General features: G+C 33.9%; 1 protein-coding gene and 1 pseudogene across 1 annotated transcript; one reads left to right on the plus strand and one right to left on the minus strand.

Annotated features, from left to right (window-relative positions):
* Nucleotides 1-12455: 12455 nt before the first annotated feature.
* LOC131655026 (heavy metal-associated isoprenylated plant protein 26-like) lies at nt 12456-13461 on the plus strand. Its single transcript, XM_058924934.1, has 2 exons — nt 12456-12719; nt 12902-13461. The coding sequence occupies exons 1-2, from the start codon at nt 12639-12641 to the stop codon at nt 13292-13294; spliced, it is 474 nt and encodes a 157-aa protein (XP_058780917.1). The 5' UTR covers nt 12456-12638; the 3' UTR covers nt 13295-13461.
* A 3941-nt stretch (nt 13462-17402) lies between these two features.
* On the minus strand, nt 17403-21075 carry LOC131657646 (oligopeptide transporter 4-like; annotated as a pseudogene).
* Between the last annotated feature and the right edge of the window lie 3390 nt (nt 21076-24465).

Genomic DNA, 24465 nt, shown 5'->3' on the forward strand with positions numbered 1-24465 from the left:
AGGATAAAGGCTCAAAATTTGATTGTACCCACCCCTCTTCGTGATGATCTACAGTCCTAAGCTCAGTTAATTCAACTTATGCATTCAGGTTCCAAGAGACTTTTGGAATTGCACCTTTGAAAATGATGATGGTTCACAAGAAAAGAGAACTTTTGAGATGGCAGTCACTTCTTCCTTTTGGTAGTCACAAAATTGTGTTATTCAGGAATTTATTGACTTCTTTTTTTCATTTTTTGATATCCCTAACTTTTGCCTGAACTGTCTATTTTGAGCTTACAGTCAGCGGGATGCCTTGATTTTTTGCCTAAGTCGTCTTTTTGATTTTTGACTTAGCAGGCTTTTCTTTGTATATATGTTTTTTCATTTTTTTTTTCTTTTTGAAAGATATTGACTGCCTTGCTTAATGATTGATGAACCATCATTGGCTTTTGATTGACGTCCTCAACACTTCTTTGATGTGTGTGGATGAACGCTTGTGATTGAAACCTTTGTTGAAAGATGTACTAAATGATTCTCTTAAAATAGAATGCACAGCCAAATTAACTGAGAACTACCCTGCCCCAGGTTATGATCAAGGGTTTTAATTAGTACAAGAAAGAAACTTCTACTCCTTAGGCTCAAAGGGGTTGACGAGGGATTAACATCCTTATATCTCCACTGTTTAGGGTTTGAAACAATGCCTGTACATCGTCAGCATAGTCTGTTCAAAAAGCATACTGTATGAGGTTGCGGTATCGTTTTCGTCATCCTCCCTTAAAAGGCCTACAGCTTTAGCAGGAGTCGAGTATCACAAAACATATGCAAAGTAAAGACATAATTTAAAATGAGTGATAGCGAAATAATTTATTCAAGACAAATATATGCAATGCACTGATGATGATTATTAAAACAGATAATGTTTATCATGAGTCGAATGTTTAAACAAACAGGAAAGAACTTGCAAATGAAAGTAGATCTAATGGTCCAAAAGTTCGTCCGTCGAGACGTCAATCAATCTTGTCATGACTAGGCATAAGGGCGGTGATCACCACAGGGGTTTCAGGAGGGTTGGATTTGATTTCTCCGTCATTGATCAGATCTTTAATCTTATTCTTTAATGTCCAACAATTGTTTGTGTAATGTCCAAGACTGTTGGAATGGTACGCGCACCTCGCATTGGGTTTATAGTAGGTGTTAGAATTCGTTGGCTCGATTGCCCTGAGCGTCTGGATCATATGAGTGAATTGATTGTTGTGACTCAGTTTTCGTGATTCCATTATCGTGACTCAGTTGTCATGATTCCATTATCGTGACTCAGTTGTCATGATTTCATTATCGTGACTCAGTTGTCGTGACTTCGTTGGCGTGATTCCATTATCGTGACTCAGTTGTCATGATTCCATTATCGTGACTCAGTTGTCGCGACTTCGTTGTCGTGATTCCATTATCGTGACTCAGTTGTCGTGACTGCATTGTCGTGGTCTTTTCTGATTTGAGTGTCATGATTAAATCTTTAATGACACGCTTCAACGGTCTACCATCCTTTACACCATAACCAGGATTGTTCGAATAATAAGCGCATCTCGCATTGTAGTTGTACCCCAAGAATAGGAGTGCCTTCAATTCTTCTTGCCCCTTGGCTGAGTTCAGAATCAAAGTTTGGGATCAGATGTTCTGAGCCTGAAGGTGTTTGGTTGATTGCTCGAAATCCATTTGCACTGAAGTAAACAACAAGCGAGGATGAGATACCTGTTGTGAGAAACCTTTTATGCGATGTTATAAATGCAAATGCAATGCTTTCAAGGTTCTTTAGGAAATTTAGTTCACGACATATAGAAATTAAATCAGTCACAGCTTCGTCTAAAGAACCTTGGCTTTCGTCTTTAAGCGTCCTTCTTTAAGAATCAAGCTCACCATATCGAGTGGGTCATCGCCTCTGATTCGGGATATCTCTGAAATTGAAAGTATATGGCTAGAGGAAAATAAATCCTCTTGCCCCTTGATAGGTACAACGTCTCTAAATTGGAAGGTATGTGGCGAGAGGAAAATAAATCCTCTTGCTCCTTAATAAGAGTTCAGCCCTTGATAAGAGCACCTGAAATTGTGCGTCCTAAATTCCTAAGATCCTTGAAAGGGTTAGTTAAATCATGTTATGCTTATGATGTCCTGAATGTTATGCGAATGCAGTTCATTAGGCACAACGTGAGATAGTAAGGGCAAAAAGGTCCTTTAACAAAACCTGCAAGGAAACAAAGGTTAGTATGTTATGCGAATGTAGCTCATAGCGTGGAATAGTGAGGGCAAACAAGTCCTTCAACAAAACCTGCAAGGAAACAAAGGTTAGTAGCAAACACAAACAAGTCACACAAGTTTCCTTAGGTTTAGAGGCTCGCATGAAGTTCGCAGGTAAGTACCCTCCCCACTGAAGTTTAGTTGGTTCAACCTGTCCTATATAAAGATCGGGTTCTAGGGAGCTCATATCATTGACCTTTCTCGAAGGCGCTTATCTCAGTTCGGCAATCGAATCACCAACCAAGAAGGTCCTGAAAGTCTAGTCCATATGAGTGTAGCTTCGAGTATCAACCAACTTCGGTCGGAACCAAAGCCAGCCATCTCGCTACTTTCTAATAGGCCAAAGTCAAGTTCAACTAGGGTTCTAGGGGCAAATTAGTGCTTAATGACACCACGCAGCAGCCAAGTGTTTCCTCAAGTCGGATCCCAAGGAACACCAGGACAAACAAATGTGTCACACTAACGATGGCCACCAGATCAACCACATCAGTATACGCTGTGCAGTCTCCTTGGTCTCATGCCATTTACCTAAGGTTCTCAGATCCGGGTTAGGATCTTTCACACAAGTAAATACCCATAACAGCCTTTGAAATATAAAGCAGACAAATCAAACAATTAAAGTGAATCCTAAACTCTAAGGTAACCCCTCTTTTAATCGAAAGCATCCCCAGCAGAGTCGCCAGTTCTGTAATACGGTGAACTGACTTTTATATCGGAATGTCGCGGTAAGCAAGAGTCGCCACCGACTTTTATTTTATCCAATTAGAAAGGCTAAAAGAACAGAAAAAGACCTTTGAAAGATTTTGAGTTCGGGGGGTAAGTTATACAAAGGGAAGGTGTAAGGCACCCTTTGCATCCATGGTTATCCATGGGCTCTTAACTGCTTAGCTCACTTTTGTTTTCAAAATATTTGATTTGTTTGAAAAAGGGGGTGTAAAAAGTAAAACTTTGAAGGAGAACTTTAGCTTGTAAATAAGCGTAGTCTTTTTGAAAAGTTTCTTTGAAAAGAAGTGGAAAAGATTTTGGATTTGAATTTGAATTTGAAAAAGAGCAAGCAATTAATAGCAACTACTCTAAGTTTAGAGATTTGTTCTTTTAGCTTTCCAGGCGAAAGGATCTATCCATACCATAAGAGGGAAGGAAGTCTTTCAATTGGATGTTTAAGGGTCATCGAGAATAATCGTTCGCCACAAGACTGTCCCTTGCCATAAAGAGGGCAGGTAGTCTAAGGGAAGGACATAATAGTCATTTAAGGCATCATGCGAGGATACCTTAGCAATTGGGACAATCATCTTATAAGGCAACATCGAGGGAGTTTCAATAACTCTGAAGGCGACAGGCAACATTGCTTTAGGTATCCTCGGAATCGAGGGACTTTGACTATTAATACGTTTAGAGGCAACAGGCAACAATAAGGCAACAGTATAAGGCAACAAGGCAACCAGAGGGATTACTCTAAAGGTGCGTGTGTGGCACAATCAGGTGGTTAATTCAGATATTTATCTTGTAATTAGTTATCTACTTCTGTTAAAGGCTTGCACTCCCTAAGATTACTAACCACGCAGTTTAAAATGAGCAGAAATTAAATGCGGAAAGATAAATGTCCTACGCTATTACAATAAACACCTGCGGGGATGGGGGAAATTAAAAGACAGAAAAAAATAAGGAATAAGAAGGATGAATAATTATGTTGAGCCTTGATCTTCCTCGAACCCTTGATCAACCATGATCATCTGAGAATTAAACAGAAAATAAACAAAAGGGATGAGTGTAAGAGAGATTCATTGACTATTTGAAATAACCCTATTTTGGGCAAAAGCAGAATAAAAATTAAAATAAGATTTAAACCAAAAGGAATTAGAAACTTAGTTTTTTTTTTTAATTTGGCATGGCGCGTAACCGGAGAATTTTGATTAATCCTGAAAATTTGAACAAAGACAGAAAAAGGTTAGTGTATGAGTGATCTACAAACCTTAATTGATTAAAAATCTATAAACCCTAAAAAGGTTTACAAACCCTACCCCTGAACCTAACAGATTTATTCAAGAAAACTTATTATGACCTACAGGGTTTGTAAGACTAAAAGATGCGTTAATGGATAACACCTACCATTGACAGTGATTAGTTATCATGCTAAAATCAGCATTTAAAGCACAAAATAATTTTAATGATTTAAGGCATAAAATAATTTTAATGAGCCCAAAACTAAATTGTAACCCTAGAATAAATATTAATTTAAAACTAAAAAACAATTATTTTTAATATTAAAAATAAAATCGGGTTTTTATATAAAATTTTTGGTTATGAAATTATTATATGATAAAAGTAATTAGTTTAAATAAGTAAAGGATAAAAATAATTATAAAAAAAAGAAATAAACAAAGGTGTGTATGTAATTAATTAAAAGGATTTTAGAAAACTTAGCTCTGGGATCCAGTGTGTTAGGCTTCTGATGGTCCATGGTACACCCTCAAGCTCTGGTGCGTTGGATCTTGCTTAGCCTCGATCTGAGGGCTGATATCGTGAGGCACACCATAGTCCTCCTTGGGTAAACTGCACTAAATCTGTGAATTGCAAAGGATAAAACATGAAGAAAACAAAAGTGCCCTGGGGAAGGTTCGAACCCAGGTCTCACCCATTACCAGCTTCTCCACGTTGCCACCAGTGCTGCGCTTTTGACTTGTTTAAATAATTTGTATAAATAAATAAATAAATAAATAAACCAATAGCGCATGGGGAAGTCAAAGAACTGCCGCTGCGGGTCCCACACCATCACGCTGCATCCAATTGGGAAAAGAGAGAAGGACGAGAATGGTTGACCAACCAGCCAGAACGCAGCACGCGTGTGGAGAGAGACTTATCAGAGCTGACTGACCAATAACGAACGTGCGCGTGTAACGAGGGTCTCCATAATCCTGTTCATCATCTTCTTCATTCGTTTGCCACGAATTCAGTTGCCAGTTAGCTACGATTTTAATCGTAGCAATACCTGCAATTCATCAACCTTGCAAGAACGCGTCAAACATTAACACAAAGAATCCAGATCCCCACGAAATTGCTTCCTGATCATGAATATGATCTTATTTTGGCCTATAACGTCCTGTGAATTAAAATACGAAGATGAAAAAATCTTGTGCCCTACAATGGCACCTCTTTATACTTACGTTCCAACTCACAAAATATGGTTCAACATCATCACAAACACCATCATGGACAGATATACATACATGGAACTAATCGATAATGCATGAATTACGAGTTTGAAGTTTGAGAAAAATAAGCAAACCGGTGACGCGTGAACTCTGGTACGTGGCTGACTTCAAGGGCGACTCAGAATTGGTCCTCATACCTCTAGTATCATGATCCAAAGCTTGAAATTGTTTGTGGTTGGCTGCAACGAAAGTCTTATGCTTCCCTAGTTTTAGAATTTTTTTGGAAGCTTGTAACCCTATTTTCCTTTGCTCAAATTCGTCCCCTATTTCTGAATTATTGTTGTCCTTATATAGAGGAGAATTTAGGTCAATTTATTTTGGAACAAAATCCATGATTGGAGGTTTGTATCTTTGATTGGAAATTTACACTAAAGACTCTATTTTTGGAGATTTTCTTCATGAGCAAGCTAGAACGAATTTAGACTCTTTTGTGGAATATTTTTGACTTTTAATTGAATCAATTCTGAAGCCAAATCAAATCTTCCATTATTTTTATGATTTTATTTAATTAAATTATGATTTTAATGATGTATTCCATGGTCGTGGATGGGCTTAAGATGATGTTAGAACCAAAAGAAATCAAGCCCATTTAGAAGAAAAATCATTTCGGACCATATTTCTCTTTGTACACCTCTTGAAAATTGGTGAACTTGTGCACCTTGCCATTTCTTCATATCTCAATATTTTTTCAAGCTTGTGGACTTTTTAGAAACCTTAGAGAGTCCCCTATCCAGTTTCTTTGGTCTCATATCAAAATAATTTTCCATGCTCCTTGTGTGTCCTTTTGAAAAAAAGGACTTTTTGTTGACGTTTGAAAAGGACCTATAATGTTTTGGTCCATACCTCTCAAATGAAGCATTTTTAGACTTGGCATGTGAGAGACAAAGTTGTAGAGAATCAAATTTCCTTCAAATTGAGCTTTGGATGGAAAATTTCTGATGTTCCATGTAAGAGTTATGGCTGGTCAAAGTTCAGTTGACTTTCTCCTATACAAACCCTAATTTGGGAACTTTTTGAACTGTTGATTTTTTATCTTTTCTTGATGAACCATGATCAATTATTGATCAAATGGTGAATGATACTTCAATGTAAGGATGTTGACAAAAAATCAGGAGTTTTGACTGTACTTTGATCACAGTTTGACTTTTAGGTCAACTAGTCGATTGTTAATTATTTGGGACATTGAGTGAGCAATCTTTTGAATCAGGGCTCGAAACTTGGCATGAGGATACTTTGAACCATATGAGATACCATGAAATCCACTTGAGGTGTCAGAAGTTCAAATTCCTTGATTGAATTCAAAACCCTAATTTAGAGGCTGTTGTTTAGGAGGGAGACTTCATGCTTTCTTCTTGTATGTCTTTGAGCATTTGAAAAGTCAGATGGACTGAAATATGAACAAATATGTTGGGCAAATTTTAGGGTATGACACATAGGAAAAACTAACCAGGAAGGGGAAACTAGTAAAGCCAATAATCAGGAGTATCCACAAGTTAATGTTTAGGATCTAATAGTTCTCACCAACAGGTATCAAAAGATTGATAACAATGTAGACAATGTCATAATTGAAGTGGGCAATAAAGGCCAAAACAAAGAAATCATGATCCTGGACGAATCTAGTTTAGAGATAATTGAGTTCGTGGATGCAACTCAATTATCTACTCTTGAAGATGGTTTGATTATAACACAAAAAGATGTTGAAGATTACTTAAAGAAATCGTGGGCCAATATGGCAGAGAAGAATGATGAGGACTATCTGACTTAATCAAATGAGGAACGAGATTTCCAGTTGGCAATATCAAAATCAAGAAAGAAGAAATTGAGACAAAGGAAAAAAGTGGAAAAAAAATTACTCAACAAGAGCAGAGGTGGATAAATTCAAACCTATGTAATGAAGAGCATTTTTTAGAATATAAGGGGCCTAGCCAATCCCCCAACAATATTAGCTTTGAAAAATCTGATCAAAATCCACAAACCTGAATTTCAACAATTTGCCTTTTAATTTTTTTGAAAACCTGAACTTCAAGTTGGAAAAAGCAATCACGCGTGTAAAAAAAGGCATGAAGACTCTGCTCTCACAAAAAATCTTCCTTCTCTCCTCAAGATTAACTACACTCAAGATAGCATGAGTATTAATTCGTCTTTCCCTCATGTTAGTGGAAGGCACCTCACTAAGGCCGAACCCATCCTCTTTGCCAAGCCCTTGAAACCATGATTGCATTTCCTCCTTCATTGTCACCTCGTTCAAAGAAAAAGAACCCGACTTGGTGCAGTAAGAAAAAAAGACTGGTTAAAATGAAGCTTTGGAACAATATTTTGGGTATTTAGCCTAGCAAAAGAGATGAGGATCAGTAAGAAGGTAACCGAAAACAGAGTGAGCTGTGAAAGTGAGGGGGCTTTACCAATAAAAAATATCCCAGAAAGGCACCCCAAATCCATAGTGAAGGGGTTAAACCATTGATGGACCCGATGGAAAATAAATGAGGCCCTGATTGTGAAAGTTATCCGAGGAGGTACGCCTCAGATGGAAAAGATCGAAAAATAAGTTGAGAGATGGCTTCCAAGACTCATGCTCATAATACAGTTGGAAGACCCTTATGTATGCCCATGACCCTAGATAAAGTTGAGAAAGAGCAACTCTTAAATATTTTAGGACGACTAGCTCAAATTCAAAAAAGGGTAGTTGAATTTCTATTCTTGTAAACAAATACTTATTGAACGGGCCATGCAACCATCAAAAGGACATCATATCCTCTTCTCCTCTAGCACCGAAAGGACTAACCATTCTGAAGGTTCGACAACCACAATGTCAGCATTACTAAGGGCGACTTCAATGCTCAAATCCAGGGAAGTACTAGCTACTTTTGCATCTACCCAATCATAAATCGACGCACGTGATCGACGTCGAAGATTCACAACACATCAGTGTCGCTAGAATCACAGCCTACAGTCTCTAGGCGAGTTTGAATGAAATCTCTAGCAATGTCTCTCCTTTATAAATTGGCTCGTACCTCATCTTCTAACAAGATAGGAGGGGGCATAGGGACCTCAACGTGATTTATTCCTCTACCTACATTAGAAATAAGGGTGTCTAACATCCTGGTATAAGAAATGTCTTTCTCCAAGCAGTTTTCAAATATCCTCTCTATACCATAATCGTCATATAGGAATATGATTTCCATTCTCGTATAATCACTACTCATAGAAAGGTGAGGAGAATCATAGGAAGATCCATATGAAGTTTCCGCTTCATAATCACTCACTAAATCAACAATTTTATCACTCATCCTAACTAAGAAAACAGGAAATCCTGAAGGAAAAGTTTGAGTTATAAGGGTACCTAGTTAGAAGAGATTGATGAAGTAGGAGGAATAATAAAGGCGGAAGCTTCTAGCAAAAATCAGAATCACTTCAAGTGATATTTTCAAGAAAAAGGAACGAAGACGTTTCTCTGGAAAGTAATTGTAAGCTTGAAAGCTAAAAGGTTGCAAAAACTTTCAAAATATTCAACTCACTCTACTTAGAAGCAATAATAGTTGAAGGATCAAGACCAACTATGAACACAAATCTCAAAATTAACGACCAGATTTTCTCTTATAGATACACGTCAACTCAGGTGCACTGAAGTAATCTCTAAGCAGCGCCACACCATAGCTGGTCATGTCACCGCACTTGTCAAGAATAGGTGACAGAGTGTTTTATCGATGAGACTGCATTCAATGTGCATGTTTCCTGTTACTTTTTCAAAATTGATCCCAAGCAATTTAGTTTCATTATACATCGGACTACGACATGAAGGTCGATCAATGATACTTAAGGCTTCCCCCGACTCCTCCACTTCTCGGCAAAACCTTGATAGCAACTATTCTGGATCAACCAAAGGCTTAAATGACCAAGCTCCAATTCATCTCAAGCCTAATCTACTCGACCCAAAATATAAAAACAGTTCATACACTATGAGAAGGTACACAATTTCTGATCTCCAATTTCACTAAACTCATCTTGAATCTTGAACTTACTTGAGTGTTGGAGTACTAATCATGCAGGTTCACCTTGCGCCACCGTAAAAGAGATCGGAGTTAACGCTCAAGATCATCAGTTATCCAATTCTCTTCATTTCTAATTTTTTTCGTGGAGTTAGATCATCAATTTCTAATTCTCGAACAGAACAAATTCCATTAACGTTCTTGAAAATATAATTTGTGAGTGACATGAATTTGAAATGTAAAACAAAACCCATCAACAAAGTAAAAGACAAATTGAGATTTTGTAATGATATATTCTCCATAAAAGAAAATCTAATATAATCTTTAAAAAAAACAGTTTTAGTGACCTTTTTTATAACTAAATTAATCTTTAAATGTCAATATTACATATTACCCTGTTTTAAAATGAATTTCGTTTTAGGGAAAAATCTATTTAAAAATAAATGTTATTCTCAATTTTTAATGTAACAATGATTAATATTTTTTCAATTGTGTCATTTAATTATTAGTCTGTACACTATTTCCAATATATTAATAGGGTTAATTTAGTAAAAGTGATATGTTTTATGACAACATTATTGTATTTCTTAATCCGTGTGTAAAAACCTTAAACACACTCATTTTGAAATAGGGGGAATATTTGTCATAAGTAAAATTTAACTTAATTAGTACTCCCTCTGTCCCAAATTATAAGAGAAATTTCATTTTTTGATTCATTGAATAATTAATGTATCTGGTTTATATATAGACCAGGTACGAATCTAAAAAGTAAATTTCTCTTATAATTAAGGACGGAGGGAGTAACATTTTAATGAAAAAGAGTAACGAAATACATTTTAAAAAGAATTTAATTGAAATACACTAATACAGTAAAAAAAAGTTTTACATTGTCACTAAATCATATTCCATCTGTTCCTTTTTAATTGTCACATTTTGATTTTATACACATACCTAGAAAACTAATAATGATGGTTTCTTTTTAAGTTATAATTTTTCTTTTGTCTATAATACCCTTAACTTTTAATCATTTCAATATACTTTTTTCTCTCATAATAATTAGTTAGGGACAATTTTGACAAAACTATAATGATTACTACATTGAAATTTGAAAGTGACAATTAAATTGAAACAAATTTTTTCCACAAAAGTGACATTTATAAAGGAATGGAGGGAGTAGTTGTTAAAGTTTTATAAATATTTAATTTTTTCTTTAATCATATATAAAGTATTACTTGTGAATGGTTGTGATATTGTGACCGTGTAAAATATTTTACAAATTGACATTTAAAAATAGTGAAATCAAATATATTTTTTTGCAAAATTAAAAGAAAAAAATTAAACCCAAGTAAAAGATCCGAGAAGAGAAAAAAAATAGAGTTTTTCTTTACCCACCTCCCTATCTTCTTGGTCACCTCTGGTGAAAAATCCAAAATACCCTCACTTCGAAAATGCACTTCCGAAACGCTTTTTTTTTTCAAAATTTGTCTTATTTCGGAAATGCACTTTCGAAAACACGAAAAAAAGGTATTTTCGGAGATGCATTTCCGAAAACACCCCTTTTTTGAGTTTTCGGAGATGCATTTTCGAAAACACTTTTTTTTGGGAGGGGTGTCTTCGGAGATGCATATCCGAAATAATCCAAGACCAAATTGGTCTTGGAATATTTCGGATATACACTTTCAAAAGAATTCAATAATTATTAAAAAATTAAAATCAAGTTGAATCAATACAATTAATAGGTATACAATTAAGGTGAATCAATAAAATGAAGGGGAATCAATAAAATCAAGGTGAATCAAAATTTCCTAAATAATTTTAAAATTAAAAATTATTTTATTAACATATATAAATCAAAAATATTTTAATTCCATAAGTAAATTTTAAATTATAGAATTAAATATAAAATTTATTCATTAAATAAAATTAAGACAAAATTTTTTTTAAATTTTTTTAAACTAAATAAAAAATTATAACTCATTTTTAATTATGAATCAGAATAGAATTATATAAATATATAATAATAATTATTAATTTTGTAAGTGAAATATATAAATATATAATAATTAATATATAAATATATAAATATATAAATACATAATAATTATTATAAATTAAAACACTCATTTTTTTAATTTTTATAATTGTTATATAAATATATAAATATATTTGTAATTAATATATAATAATTATTATATAAATATATAAATATATAATAATTTTTATAAATATATAATAATTATTATAATTATTATAGAAATATATAAATTAAAACACTCATTTTTTTAATTTTTTTGGTAAATACATAATAATTATTATAAATATATAAATAAAAATTATAACTCATTTTGTAAGTGAAATTATTTTAGTTTTTTTAATTAAAATTATTTTAAATTTTAAAATATGAATCAGAATAGAAATATATAATAATTATTATTCATAACTCATAAATTATATTAAAATATATAATTATTATTATTTATTACTCATAAATTATATTAAATTTATGATATATGAATTAATTAATATCCTAAAATTAATTTTTGGGATGTTTAGATTTTTTTTTTTGTTTTTTTGGAGATTCATCTCCCAGTTAATCAAAATCCCAATTTTTGAGATTTTTTCGGAAATGCACTGTTTGAAAAAATTTAGAAAAAAAGAATAGTTCGGAAATGCATTTCCGAAGCAAGGGTAAAGTGAGGTTTTCGTTGGGGTGACCCCATAGGAAGGTGGGTAAAGAAATTTTAAAAAAATAAGCATTAAGAGGGAAAATAAAAGTGGTACTACCTTTTACTGGTTTTTGTAATAATGCTAAAAGCTACACGCTCCTTCTAGGAGGATGCATCCACAACCTGCATCACTGTCCATTAGAGAATAAACACGTGGAAATACAAATGACAGCCATGTGATATTAGTACCGACTAGTAAGATTTGAAGTAGCAACACAAACAAACACAGTGTTATAAATCTAATCTATGTATGTTGTTGCTAATGACTTAACGTGCACTCAATTTAATAGTACTAATACATGTGGTTGTTGTTGCATATAAATAAAACTCCTCGAACCAACCAAGTAATTTGTCATTGTCTCATAATTCTCTCTACTTACTCTTCTTAACTTCACAAGAATAAAGATATTTTTAGGAACCAAATCTGAATCAGACAGAAAAATATGGGTGCTCTAGATCACATTTCTGAACTCTTTGACTGTTCCGGCGGCGGTTCTCATCACAAAAAACGCAAACAATTACAGGTAACTAACATCAGATCAAACTAGATCCATATAATTAATTTCTCTATTTTGTTTTCTTATTTTACTCCTTCCGTCACAGAACAACTGAATTACTATGTATTCAGTTGTTCTGAAAACGGAGGGAGTATAATTAGTTTGAAAAATAAAATGAAAATGAAATATTTTTGATGATGATGATGCAGACGGTGGAAGTGAAAGTGAAGATGGACTGTGAAGGATGTGAGAGAAAAGTTCGAAGATCGGTGGAAGGAATGAAGGGGGTAAACCAAGTTGATATAGAACGCAAAGCAAACAAAGTAACGGTTACTGGTTATGTTGAACCGAACAAAGTGGTGGCGCGTATAGCTCACCGCACTGGGAAGAGAGCTGAGATATGGCCGTATGTTCCATACGACGTCGTTGAACACCCATACGCACAAGGTACGTATGATAAGAAAGCACCGGCTGGGTATGTCAGAAACAACTATGATAATAATCAGTATTCTGGATCTCATCTGGCGCGTGCTAGTTCCACTGAGGTTCGGTACACCACCGCTTTCAGCGACGAGAACCCCGCCGCGTGTGCTGTTATGTGATGTCATGACGTCATTTTCCGTTACCTGTTTTGTTTTGTTTGTTACAAGTATAATTGTATTGGTGTGGCTGTGTTGTGTGGTAGTAGTGTAATTTATTCAGTTTTTTGTAAATTATTAGTATGGTTTTTTTGAGAATCAGTTTTTGGAATAATCGATTTTTCATTACAGATGCTGCAAATTTGTCTCTCCACTCTCGTTGTGCTTATCATTAATGCAAAATTATTTTTTAAATATTTTTTTATAAAATAATTATGAAATGTTACGGGCTTTTCCGTAATTCAAGTTGTAATAGTGGCATGATAATTGCTAGCTGGAATAATTAGTTGTTATATTATGGTGTGTACTGTGTGTGAAAACAAAAGGTCAAGCTTTTTTTTCTTTTCTACAATAATGATGAAGATGATACTAACAACAAGCATGTGCAACAAGTATGTGTTCCAACCATATCGACGTGATGGATGGATTGGCAGCATTCTATTCCAGGATATTCAATTATTGTATTTTCGCTCTGGTGCCCCACTTTTGAAAATAAAGTCTCAATTATCTCCTGCATTAATAAATTCTCCCTCTTTTTTTATTTTAAGTCTTTTTCAACTTTTTATACTTAAGAAATGGAGTATAATAAATAATGTCTAAAAAATAATAATTTTTTTATAACATTGTCTATTATTATTGATAGAAAAAGATAAAAATTTATATAATTAAAAGAAATAACATTAATAATTTATTAGTATAGAAAAACAATTAATAATTTATACATTCTTTTATACCCAAGAGATTTTTGGACCCACTCAAAATTATTATTTTTTCAATAAAATTCGGAGATGCATTGTCAAAGTCATTTTAAGTGTTGCTCATAGATATATCTTCAACATTTTTTTTTTAAATTAAAAAAATAGTTTGGAGATTCATCTCTGAACTAGGTGGGCATATTTAAAGCTCGCGCCAGAATCCTTTCCTCTTCTCATTTTTCATTTTCAGAAAATACATTTTTTCTCTACCTCAATATACTCATTTCAAGTTTTAAGTCTAGATCAAATTTTGAAGCTACATTGACTTGTTTCTTACCATTCCTAACTCATGCTACCTAATATATTTAACATCAGAGTACTTTAATCTCTCACCAACACATTTTAGAGTAAGTTTTCCATTTAGCTTATTTTAATTTTTGATTTATGTATTAGTTCAAATATGTCAGTGTTCGTGTCTGTGTTTGGAGACTATTTATATAATTAGATTGAGTTTGAATGGGCTAGGTGTGAGACTATGAGACCTTATTTAGAGGGGAGAGGTGAATAGATCCTCTAATTCAAAATTATAAGTTTTAAGATTTTTGAAAAGAGTTTAACTTTTGCTAGAGGAAGTTTCGCGTTTAGATCAAAAGTAGTCTAACTCAAACAAGTTATTGAAACTCGGATACACACAACTGTGTATGATATGACAATGAGACAATCGACGTTAAAAATTGAATTCTCAAGTTAACAGTTCAAGTAGGCACAAGTCAATCAATTTCCAACAAATTAAAACACAAAACGATAAAGTGTCAAATTATCGAACACTTGGTATGCGTTTAATTTTTCAGAAATTTCTTTCGAAGTTTGTTGATATTCAAATGCTCTTACAATCAAAGTGACCGCAAGACTATCAACAACTCAACAATGATCAAAAACAATTTTCAGAAATTTATTACTAATCAATTGCTCAATCAATGTGCTTAACAATTTGATAATGAAAATTTAAATGCAAGAGATAAAGAGATAGGAGAGAGAGAGAGAGAGAGAGAGAGAGAGAGAGAGAGAAAAGACACGAGGAGTTGTTTAGGCAGTTCACTGATCGTCCTCGCTACAGCTACGCCTGCCCCTAATTCTAATTTGGAATTGAGATATCAATCTTACTATGCAAAAATTGTTTACAAGAGATGTCAAGCAATCCATCACTAATACATCATCACAATATCATCATAACAACATTACTAGCATCAACATCCTAACATAATCGTTAAGCTCTGTCATTATAACAAGTCATCATAGCACAACATTATCACAACAGTACAATAACTCATTAGTAAAACATATAAACAATCAACTTCCTAAACATATTAGGCATAAAAATAATACTAAAATAATTCACCTATCTATATCATGTTATAGTTTAGTGTGTTAGCTTTCTAATGCTTCGAACGACGCTCAATTTAGACTTAGGTGTCAAAAGTTATGTTTGTTCTGCCATCACTCGCTACATGTTCGCTACAGCTCGCTACAAGGAACTACAACGAACTCCTCCAAAAGCAAAACATGTACTTTCGCTATTAGTTCGCTTAGACTTTGTTTGCGAGTTTGAAGGGGAGAGGAGGGGAAAACTTCTGAAAACGAAAATTTTAAAAAATATAGGAAAATATTTGACATTTTTTGAAAAAAATAAAAATAATTTTGTTTAGAATGATAAAATAGTCATTATCATTACTATATTTTTAATTTTCAGAATACAATAACAACATAAAAGATATTTGAAAAATTTATGTAAGCCTTCCAAAACCTTTCTTCAATACAATTTTTTAGTTTCCTCGTACTAGAGAGTTTTTGGTGTTATGAATAAAATCAAACCCTCCAAAACCCTCCTACCCAAAATGTTTCTATTCTTTTCACCCAATCATTTCTATTTTCCTAAGCCCTCCCGTCCCTCCCCCACCAGACTCACAAACAAAGCCTTAGCTAACTCCTCATGACAACAAACCATAAAAATGTGTTTTTTTTACAGATGGAGGCCTTCTGAAACTCCGAATTCGATTCCGTAAAAAGTCCTAGTTTCAGAATTCGAAATACTACAATTATATAACATTTATAACATCATATAATACCTATTTAGAGACCCCAACATCATAAATACATCGTGCAATCATCAATTTATATATTCAACATAAGATTCATGAACTCATGATCCAACAAATAAGATACGAAAGAATTATGACCATCAACAACACCACTCAACATAATTATCCAACATCAATATCAACGAGTTTTCATCAATTGCATCAATAATCATTATAATCAACAACAAGCAACAAGAATCAAAACCCTACATCTACCCTTCACCCATATCATTCATAATTGACAACCACTACCCACCCTTACCTTAGAATTCTCCTAGATTTATTTTTCTTCAAACACTATGGATGGATACCTCTTGTTCTTCTATGCGCTAGCCACATGTTGATACACCCTTACTCCCAAACTTATCTAATTAAATCACCAAGAATATAATTAAATAAACACCACAAACTCCAATTAAATTAATTTCTAAAAAATGGGGTGTTAAAACTTCCGCGAAGCCTATACTGAATTCTAGAACCGTAAACGCCTGCAATCACACGATACAAGTTACAATTCCAAAACTACTTTTTGAAAATTAATAACTCCTAATTAATTAATAAAGCATTGTTGTTGTTTTTACAAATTAAAATTTTGAATAACGGTCCGATATTGTTTTTACACTTTCACGCTAAATCAATAGCACTGTTACTCTCGCTTTCGCGGTAAAATTTTAACTTTCAAAAATAAAATCTAGAACCAATAACTTATCTTTGTTATGAAAAATCAGTGCTTTTAATTTTATCAGAATATCTTCGATACAACAATCCTCATATTCCAGACTCTATGAAATTAGCCGGACATACTATGAACAAAACATATACCGTAAATATAATTTCCTTCTAAGATACTAAACATATTAATTATATTAATATAATAATGGTTAAATTGTAGTCTTGGTCTTTTTATTTTGGCCATCTTGCGAAATTAGTCACCTATTTATTTTTTAAACAGTTTTGGTCCCTCATACCAATTTTTCGTTTAAAAAATATTATTGTGTACCCCCTCCGTCTCATATTATTTGTCGCATTTTATCATTTCACACAAATTAAGAAACAATAATAAATGAAAAAGAGAGAATAATAACTTTACCAAATTATCCTAATTAACTATTAAGTATTCAAATTAGCATTGAGTTATTCAAATTAGCATTGTCCTGTCAAAACTCTACAAAAAGTTTGGATAGTAATTTAGTTTGATCAATGAGAAATAATTTAGTTTTTCCTACCATCAATAATCAATAATTAAATATAATGTTTTATATTTAAGGAGGAAGGGCAATATATGGTAAGTTTCTTCAATCCACAGCACATATTTGTGTTGTGCTAGACCTTGATGGTACCGAGTAACTCACTATTTACAGGCAAACATAGTTTTACGTATTACAATTTTGCATTTCTTGATACATGTTTTTCCATATTAATGGTAATTAATGAAAGCATTAAAATCGCATAGAAATGGCATAGAATCACAAGTTTGGTGGGCAACCAGCAACCGATATGCCTTTTGCAGTTGGACAAGATGCCAATGGACAATGCTGACCATCATTTCCCCACCAACTAATTCTTGTATTTTCCGAACTCAGTGAAAAGTAAAGCAGAACAGTCATCAAAGCAACCCCGGTATCAAGTGCTGCTGATAGAACATAGTTGTATCTCTGCCACCATTTCTTTCTATAACGAAACACAAACAAGTTGAAAACTGTTCCAACAAAAATCCAAGCATTGTAGTTCAATGGTGTTGTTGGTGGCATCATTCCTGTTGCTCCAAAGAGAATCGGAAGGTTAATCAACGGAATCCATGACTGTTTAGGAAATGCTTTATGCAATAGCCACACTATTATTGGTCCTACTGCACCTCCAAGGAAAAACCAATTCATTACATTGTAGTTTCCTTTAGAACCGAATATCCTTTTTGGTCCTGCCAGACCCCAAATAACCGAAGCATCGAAGAAAACACGATCACCTGGACATGTCCAAGGACTACCTTCTGGAAGGAGATCATCATGACATATATTCTCAATTGAGTTTAGCAACCACCATGCTACCCCAATGTTGATGGTTCCAGCAAGCATTGTTCCTATGAACTATTGAATGCATGCATCAGAAGAAAGCTATGAGTAAGTGTTCAAAATTTGTGGAAGATAAGTGGAATCGGGATCTACCTGAACTAAGAACATAGATCTTGGAGGGATTTTCATGTAGTGTCCAAGCTTGAAATCACTAAGGAAGGAAACTGCTTGTGCCGCCCTAATGAAACCATAGGTTTTGAAGCATACATTTGCTATTGGTCTTCCGGGGTAAATCAAACCGAAGATGTACTCAGTGATGATATTCAATCCCGTGTCTGGTTTGTGGTGGCAGTTATGATGCTAATAGGGAGAGTAAACACAAAAGCTAAAGCTCCGGCAAAGAGAAGTCCCCACCAAGGCATCTGAATTTGGTCATTGAGAAAGATGCATACGACGAGAGAAACAACAAGAGTCACAACCAACCACGCATAAAACCACCAAGAGGGTATGTTTTTGTATCTTTTCATCAATCTTGTGTGGATATCTTCTTTACCCTTAGAAAAAGCACGATACCGCTCCATAATTTCCCTGCATATTTAGTTTTACATCAAACAATGGTAAACTTTTGAATGACATAGCTTATAGCTCAATAAAAGTATAAGCTGCAAAGTATTCTGGATATAATTATTAGTTATTACCTTCCATAGAAGCAAGCAACATGCGAAAGGGTGGATGCAATGGTTGCAAATCCAAAGCCGTAAGTGAGAGCGAAAAACACACTTAGATGAATTCTACCTTGCTCTCCATACTTAGCAACATCTAGCTCAAACTTGTCGTTGACAATAGCAGATATGTTGTATTTTTGACCTTGAGCAGTGAAAAGGTCAGCGGAGAAAATTGGAAACGTTTTAGCATGGTAAACATCTAGGCCCCAATGCAGCTCATTAAAGATAAAACACTTGAGCAACTTTTGATAACTAACCCAGACTTTAACTGGATATGATGGAGGATTGACATGCAATTAGAAAGTTGGGGGGTTACGCCTCAAATCAATCAAAATTCCTATCGGCTCAGTCTACGATTTCAGTCTACTATTCAGTCTACCAAATTAACTTTAGGGTTGTGAAATGAAAAGGGTCTAATAAATGAATATTGGGTTGTTATTGTTGTTGTATTTGTCCACGTGAGGAAGAAGAAAAAAGGAAATTAATGGGGGAAGTGAGAAGCACACACGGCGCGTGTTGATTGTCTTGGGAGTTCATTCAAACATGTATCATATATTTATTTGTGTAGTTTAGTTATCGGATGTACACCCGCCCCAGCAGATGGACTTGTGTGTGATACCATTCCTCTTTAACCGGCCAAATAACACACTATATAATGAACCGGTATGATGGAGATCTAAATCACATAGAAAAGAAAATCCTTCTTGGTCCAAAATCCTAAATCACTATGATCATCACATATTATTTATTTTTCAGTTAAATGAACAACTTGAGAAGGGCAACTCCATTTTATTGATAAAAATCAAATTTCTTCTTGATAAACTATTTATATAATTTAGGGTTAATATCCATTTGTCCTCCGTTAGCGGGTTGTGTGTTTAGCTCATGTTAAAGATTTTTTCTTAAACCTCCCCCCTTGCAGTTCTTCAGATTCCCTCAGATACACACCTGACTGCGAGATTTCAAACAAGATTCTCTCTAAGTGCATACGTGGCAGTCCACGTGGTAATTTTTTTTTTTTATAAACTATTAAAATAAATTAGCAGCAAATGTTGCAATTTATAACACAGTCCCAAAGTTGGGATAGCTTGTCCGTTTTATTACTTAGTCCCAACTTTGGGACGGAGTTGAAATTACCATATCCATCAATTCAGCTACGTGGAATTTTTTATTTTAATTTTTTTTAACCACATGGACTTTATTTATTTATTAATTTAACATTGACAACAAACAAAGCTTTATGTTGATATATGACAGGTAGAATTATGAGAAAATTATGAATTGTGTATAGTGTTTTCAATAAATCATTTCTTATTACTCGACAAGAGTAATTAAATTTATGTCCCACATTACAAAGCTGTGTCAATATTTGAACTATTCAGAATGCCCAGGAAAGATAACCTTCTAAATTTTAAATATATGCTTCTTTTTATAAATATCGTGTTGAAGGCGAATATACTGTGAATATACAGCCAAATTTTACGGTAACATCAAAATGTGGCAGCAGTCTATCCATATAAATTTGCATAATTTTTTGAAGATTTCGTTGTTAATTGTTTGGATTTAAAGTACGGGTGGATATCGCTTTTCTTAGAAAAACAAGAACAAGAAATTTAATGTGTTTACTTTAGAGCTTGTCTGAAATATATCAAGTTAGATGTCTCAAGTCTCATTCATAGACTAATTTTCCAAAAGTCTCATTTCGTACAGTCCTCTATGAAAGTCTTCAAGACAGGGCCATGAGACCATTAATGAGCCATGGCTCCCACTAAACCACATTCAATAACTCATTCACCATATAATTGGTTTTCTATATATATATATATATATATATATATATATATATATATATATATATATATATATATATATATATATATATATATATATATATATATATATCCATTATTGAGTTTACCAGTAACACAAACCATTCATAATTTGAAGTATCAGATATCAAGTTTCTTATCAAGTTTCTACTATTTCTTTGAGATCATTCTATTGTCAAGAACCAAAAACAAGAATGCGTTTTCGTTTACCTGGTGTTAGACGATCATCATTCAGTGCAAGCCAATCATCTAGCAAAGAATTGGAAGTCCCAAAAGGATATCTTGTAGTGTATGTTGGAGAGAAAGCGTGGAGGTTCTTGATTCCAATATCATTCTTAAACGAGCCTTTATTTCAAGAATTGCTTAGTCAATCTGAAGAGGAATTTGGTTACTATCATCCAATGGGCGGTCTTCCGATTCTTTGCATGGAAGATGTCTTCTTACATACAGCATCTCGCTTAAACGGCCTATAATTAATTCGTACCGAATAAAAAAGTCATATTTGTATGATAACATAGAACAGTGTAGGACTGACTAGTTGAGACAGTTTTTGTACATGAGGAATTTTGTTATGTTTCCTCTTATATCGAAATCTGAAATGAGAATATCATCAAACTATATTTTTGTGAATTCAATTCACATGGTGTTTATTGTGTCATGTTAAATACTTTCCTCACATGCACAGACACAAGCCATGATCCACGCCATACATGATACAACAAGACTCAAAACAAAAACTCTTCAAAGGAAAAAACTTCAACCTACAAAGGTTTTCAACTTGATTGTCACATGATAGAATTTTGGAAGCAAGTCAGTAGAAATATAATTATAAAAGATACCAATAACTGATCACATAATATGTTGTATTTTCTAGTGATGCTAGAAAAAGGTGGTAGAGACCATAATCACAAAGACTTCCCGTGCTCTTCACATGGACTTGTCGTCGAAGTTGTTGCCCGAAAGCACAGAATTTTTGGTTAACTAAGAATCAAATAGTCATCTCAATTGTAAAGCTCCTAAAGCTTAGAAACTCATGGAAGTTGAGAATTTGAAATAGTCTGATATACTTAAAAGCAGCAGTAAGTATCTGAAGTATAAGGAATGTGTAAAATTTGGATGCTTAGATAAAAGATAGCTTATCAACTATTAGGGTTTGGCTGAATGCTTTATTAGGTCATTGAATGTAGAGCAATTGGTTTGATGATGATAAGCCCTTCCTTCAATATGACTGATTGGACAGAAAATTCCTCGTTAATTTCGAAGATTTAACAACTACCACCACCAAGTGAATTAGAACACTGCATTCTCAATGAAGTAAAGGTTGCAAGAAAACAAAGTATGGCATTGGCACATTTTAAACCCTTATCTAAATCCTGCTAGTTCGGTGGAAGGGCGAACATGATGGAAGTCTCTAAAATTAATGAACTCAAAGAAAGAGCAAACAGTGGTAAAAGCTCTCAGTGAGAATGACTTTACTCAACAACCAGTTCAAGAGAAACTCTCAAAAAAAGACAAATTATGAACATGCATGCAATGGTACTATCATCCAATGGAAGGTCTAGAAATCCCTGCAATGAAGATAGGTTCTTACAACTGCTCACTTAAATAATGCAAAAAAGTCATAGGAATGATAACATAGAAAAATAGGATTGGCAAGTTGAGACAATTTTGCACATCAGGAATTTCTTTTGTTAATTTTGATGTTTCCTCTTAAGTGGAAATCTGAAATGCGAACCCTACCAAACTATATTCTTTTGAACTTATCTGTTGTTTTTTGTATCATCCTAAATATTTGCTTTGCTTTGCAGGCACGAACACACGGCCTGCACCATATGGAAATTGACTATTATTACATAGTAGATATGGTTATGCAAGGCTGGTTATCCAATTGGATATATTGCGAGGCCATACGTCAAAGAAAAACCATAACCAATAATAAAAATGTCAACTTGTTTAACAAATGATAGATAGATTTTTGAAGCAAGACATTAGCATTGAAATGAAATGAAGACAAGAACATACCAATAACTGAAGAAGGCTTTGGTGAGCATAATGACATGAACTACCCGCGCTCTTCATATGGATTGAGGTCATAGTTGTTTAGGCAGCTAACAGAAGCGGCAACCCTTCACTTTGAGTTTGCCTCAACTGTTCATAAAAGTGAATGTTAGTTAAGAGCCAGACATAAATTAAAAACTAAGAGTCAAATAGTCATCATCACAGTTGTTTAAAGCTAGAAACTTATCCAAACTACGCCATCACGGTTTATATATTTTAAATGGACAAGTTTGACTAGTTTGAAAGATAGTTAGGCTGCGACACTTGTTATGACTGTTGAACTTAAAATATATCCGGTGTGTCTGCTGCTTGTGGGTTCAAACATGTACTACTGATATATTTTGACTGCTGACCAAGCCTTTGATGAAAGTTCTATGCTGACCTACCTACATTTATGATGATTTGTAAACGATCCAACTATGCATTATCTATCTACATTAGAGTTCACACAACAGCAGAACTTTTTGTATGTTGTCGGTACAGAGCCGTGTTAATATCAACAATATGAAGAAAACATGTGACATGTCTAATGAATGTGTGTCTACAAAATAATACGAGTATCCATGATAAATCAAAGCATTAAGTTTAAACTAGCCAGCCATCTCATTTGACTTTGAATTGGGTTGTCTGTCTAGCATGTGGTGATCCCTCATTTTATGGACCCCATCCTTTAACAACAATAATTCATCAAAGAAATGGATTAGAAGAAACTGTTGAAGACTATAAATAAATCCACTATCTTCTCTCACAACCAACCATCACAGGTCATTCACTAAGACACATTTTTCATAAATTTGAGATTGTTATTTGTAAAACATTTAGAATGGGCTTCCGTTTACCTGCAGCTATTAGACGTGGTTCACTGAGTAGCAGCCAAACATCATCAAAAGTAGCGAAGGGGTGTCTTGCAGTGTATGTCGGAGAAGAAATGAAACGGTTTGTGATCCCTGTGTCATACTTGAACCAGGCATCATTTCAAGAGTTGCTAAGCCAAGCAGAGGAAGAATTTGGATATGATCATCGAATGGGTGGCCTGAGAATTCCTTGCACAGAAGATGTGTTTTTGCATATAACTTTAGGCTTCAATGGTCTATGAATATGCGACTGCAGAGAAGGACATAGATTAGTATTGAGATTTTGTAGAATATAGGCAGGCATGTTGTAAATATTTTCCTTTTCCCTTTGATTGGGAAAATGGGTGAAAATTGTCTATAAGAATGAGATACAAACATAATTTGTATCTGATGTATTCTCTAACATGGAATTCAATTGAAAGCTAATGATGTTATCTATATGGTGAATTTGATGTTTTGGCTATCACAGAATTGAATTGAAAGCTATGATGTTATGTATATTGTGAATTTGATTTTTGTTCAATTGAAAGCTATGTTATATATATGGTGAAGCATTTGATTAGACTGTAGTAGAGTGAAAAGAAAGTATGCATAAGAATGAAAGTTTGTATAATAACGAAATCAGAACAAGAATTTAACTATACTTGGTTGAAAATCGTCATGAACACCACCTGCATTGAAATTGAAAGGAAAGCAAAACCCTAAATTCAAAATCAAAGAGAACCTAAACGAAAAAAATCGAAGAGAAAACGAACAAAACCTAAACGCAAAATCATCAGAGAAAAGGAACGCAGAAACCCTAATAATTTTGGGGAAGAAAATGACAA

Source organism: Vicia villosa, linkage group LG3, assembly GCF_029867415.1.
Source record: "Vicia villosa cultivar HV-30 ecotype Madison, WI linkage group LG3, Vvil1.0, whole genome shotgun sequence".
Taxonomy (NCBI): Eukaryota; Viridiplantae; Streptophyta; class Magnoliopsida; order Fabales; family Fabaceae; genus Vicia; species Vicia villosa.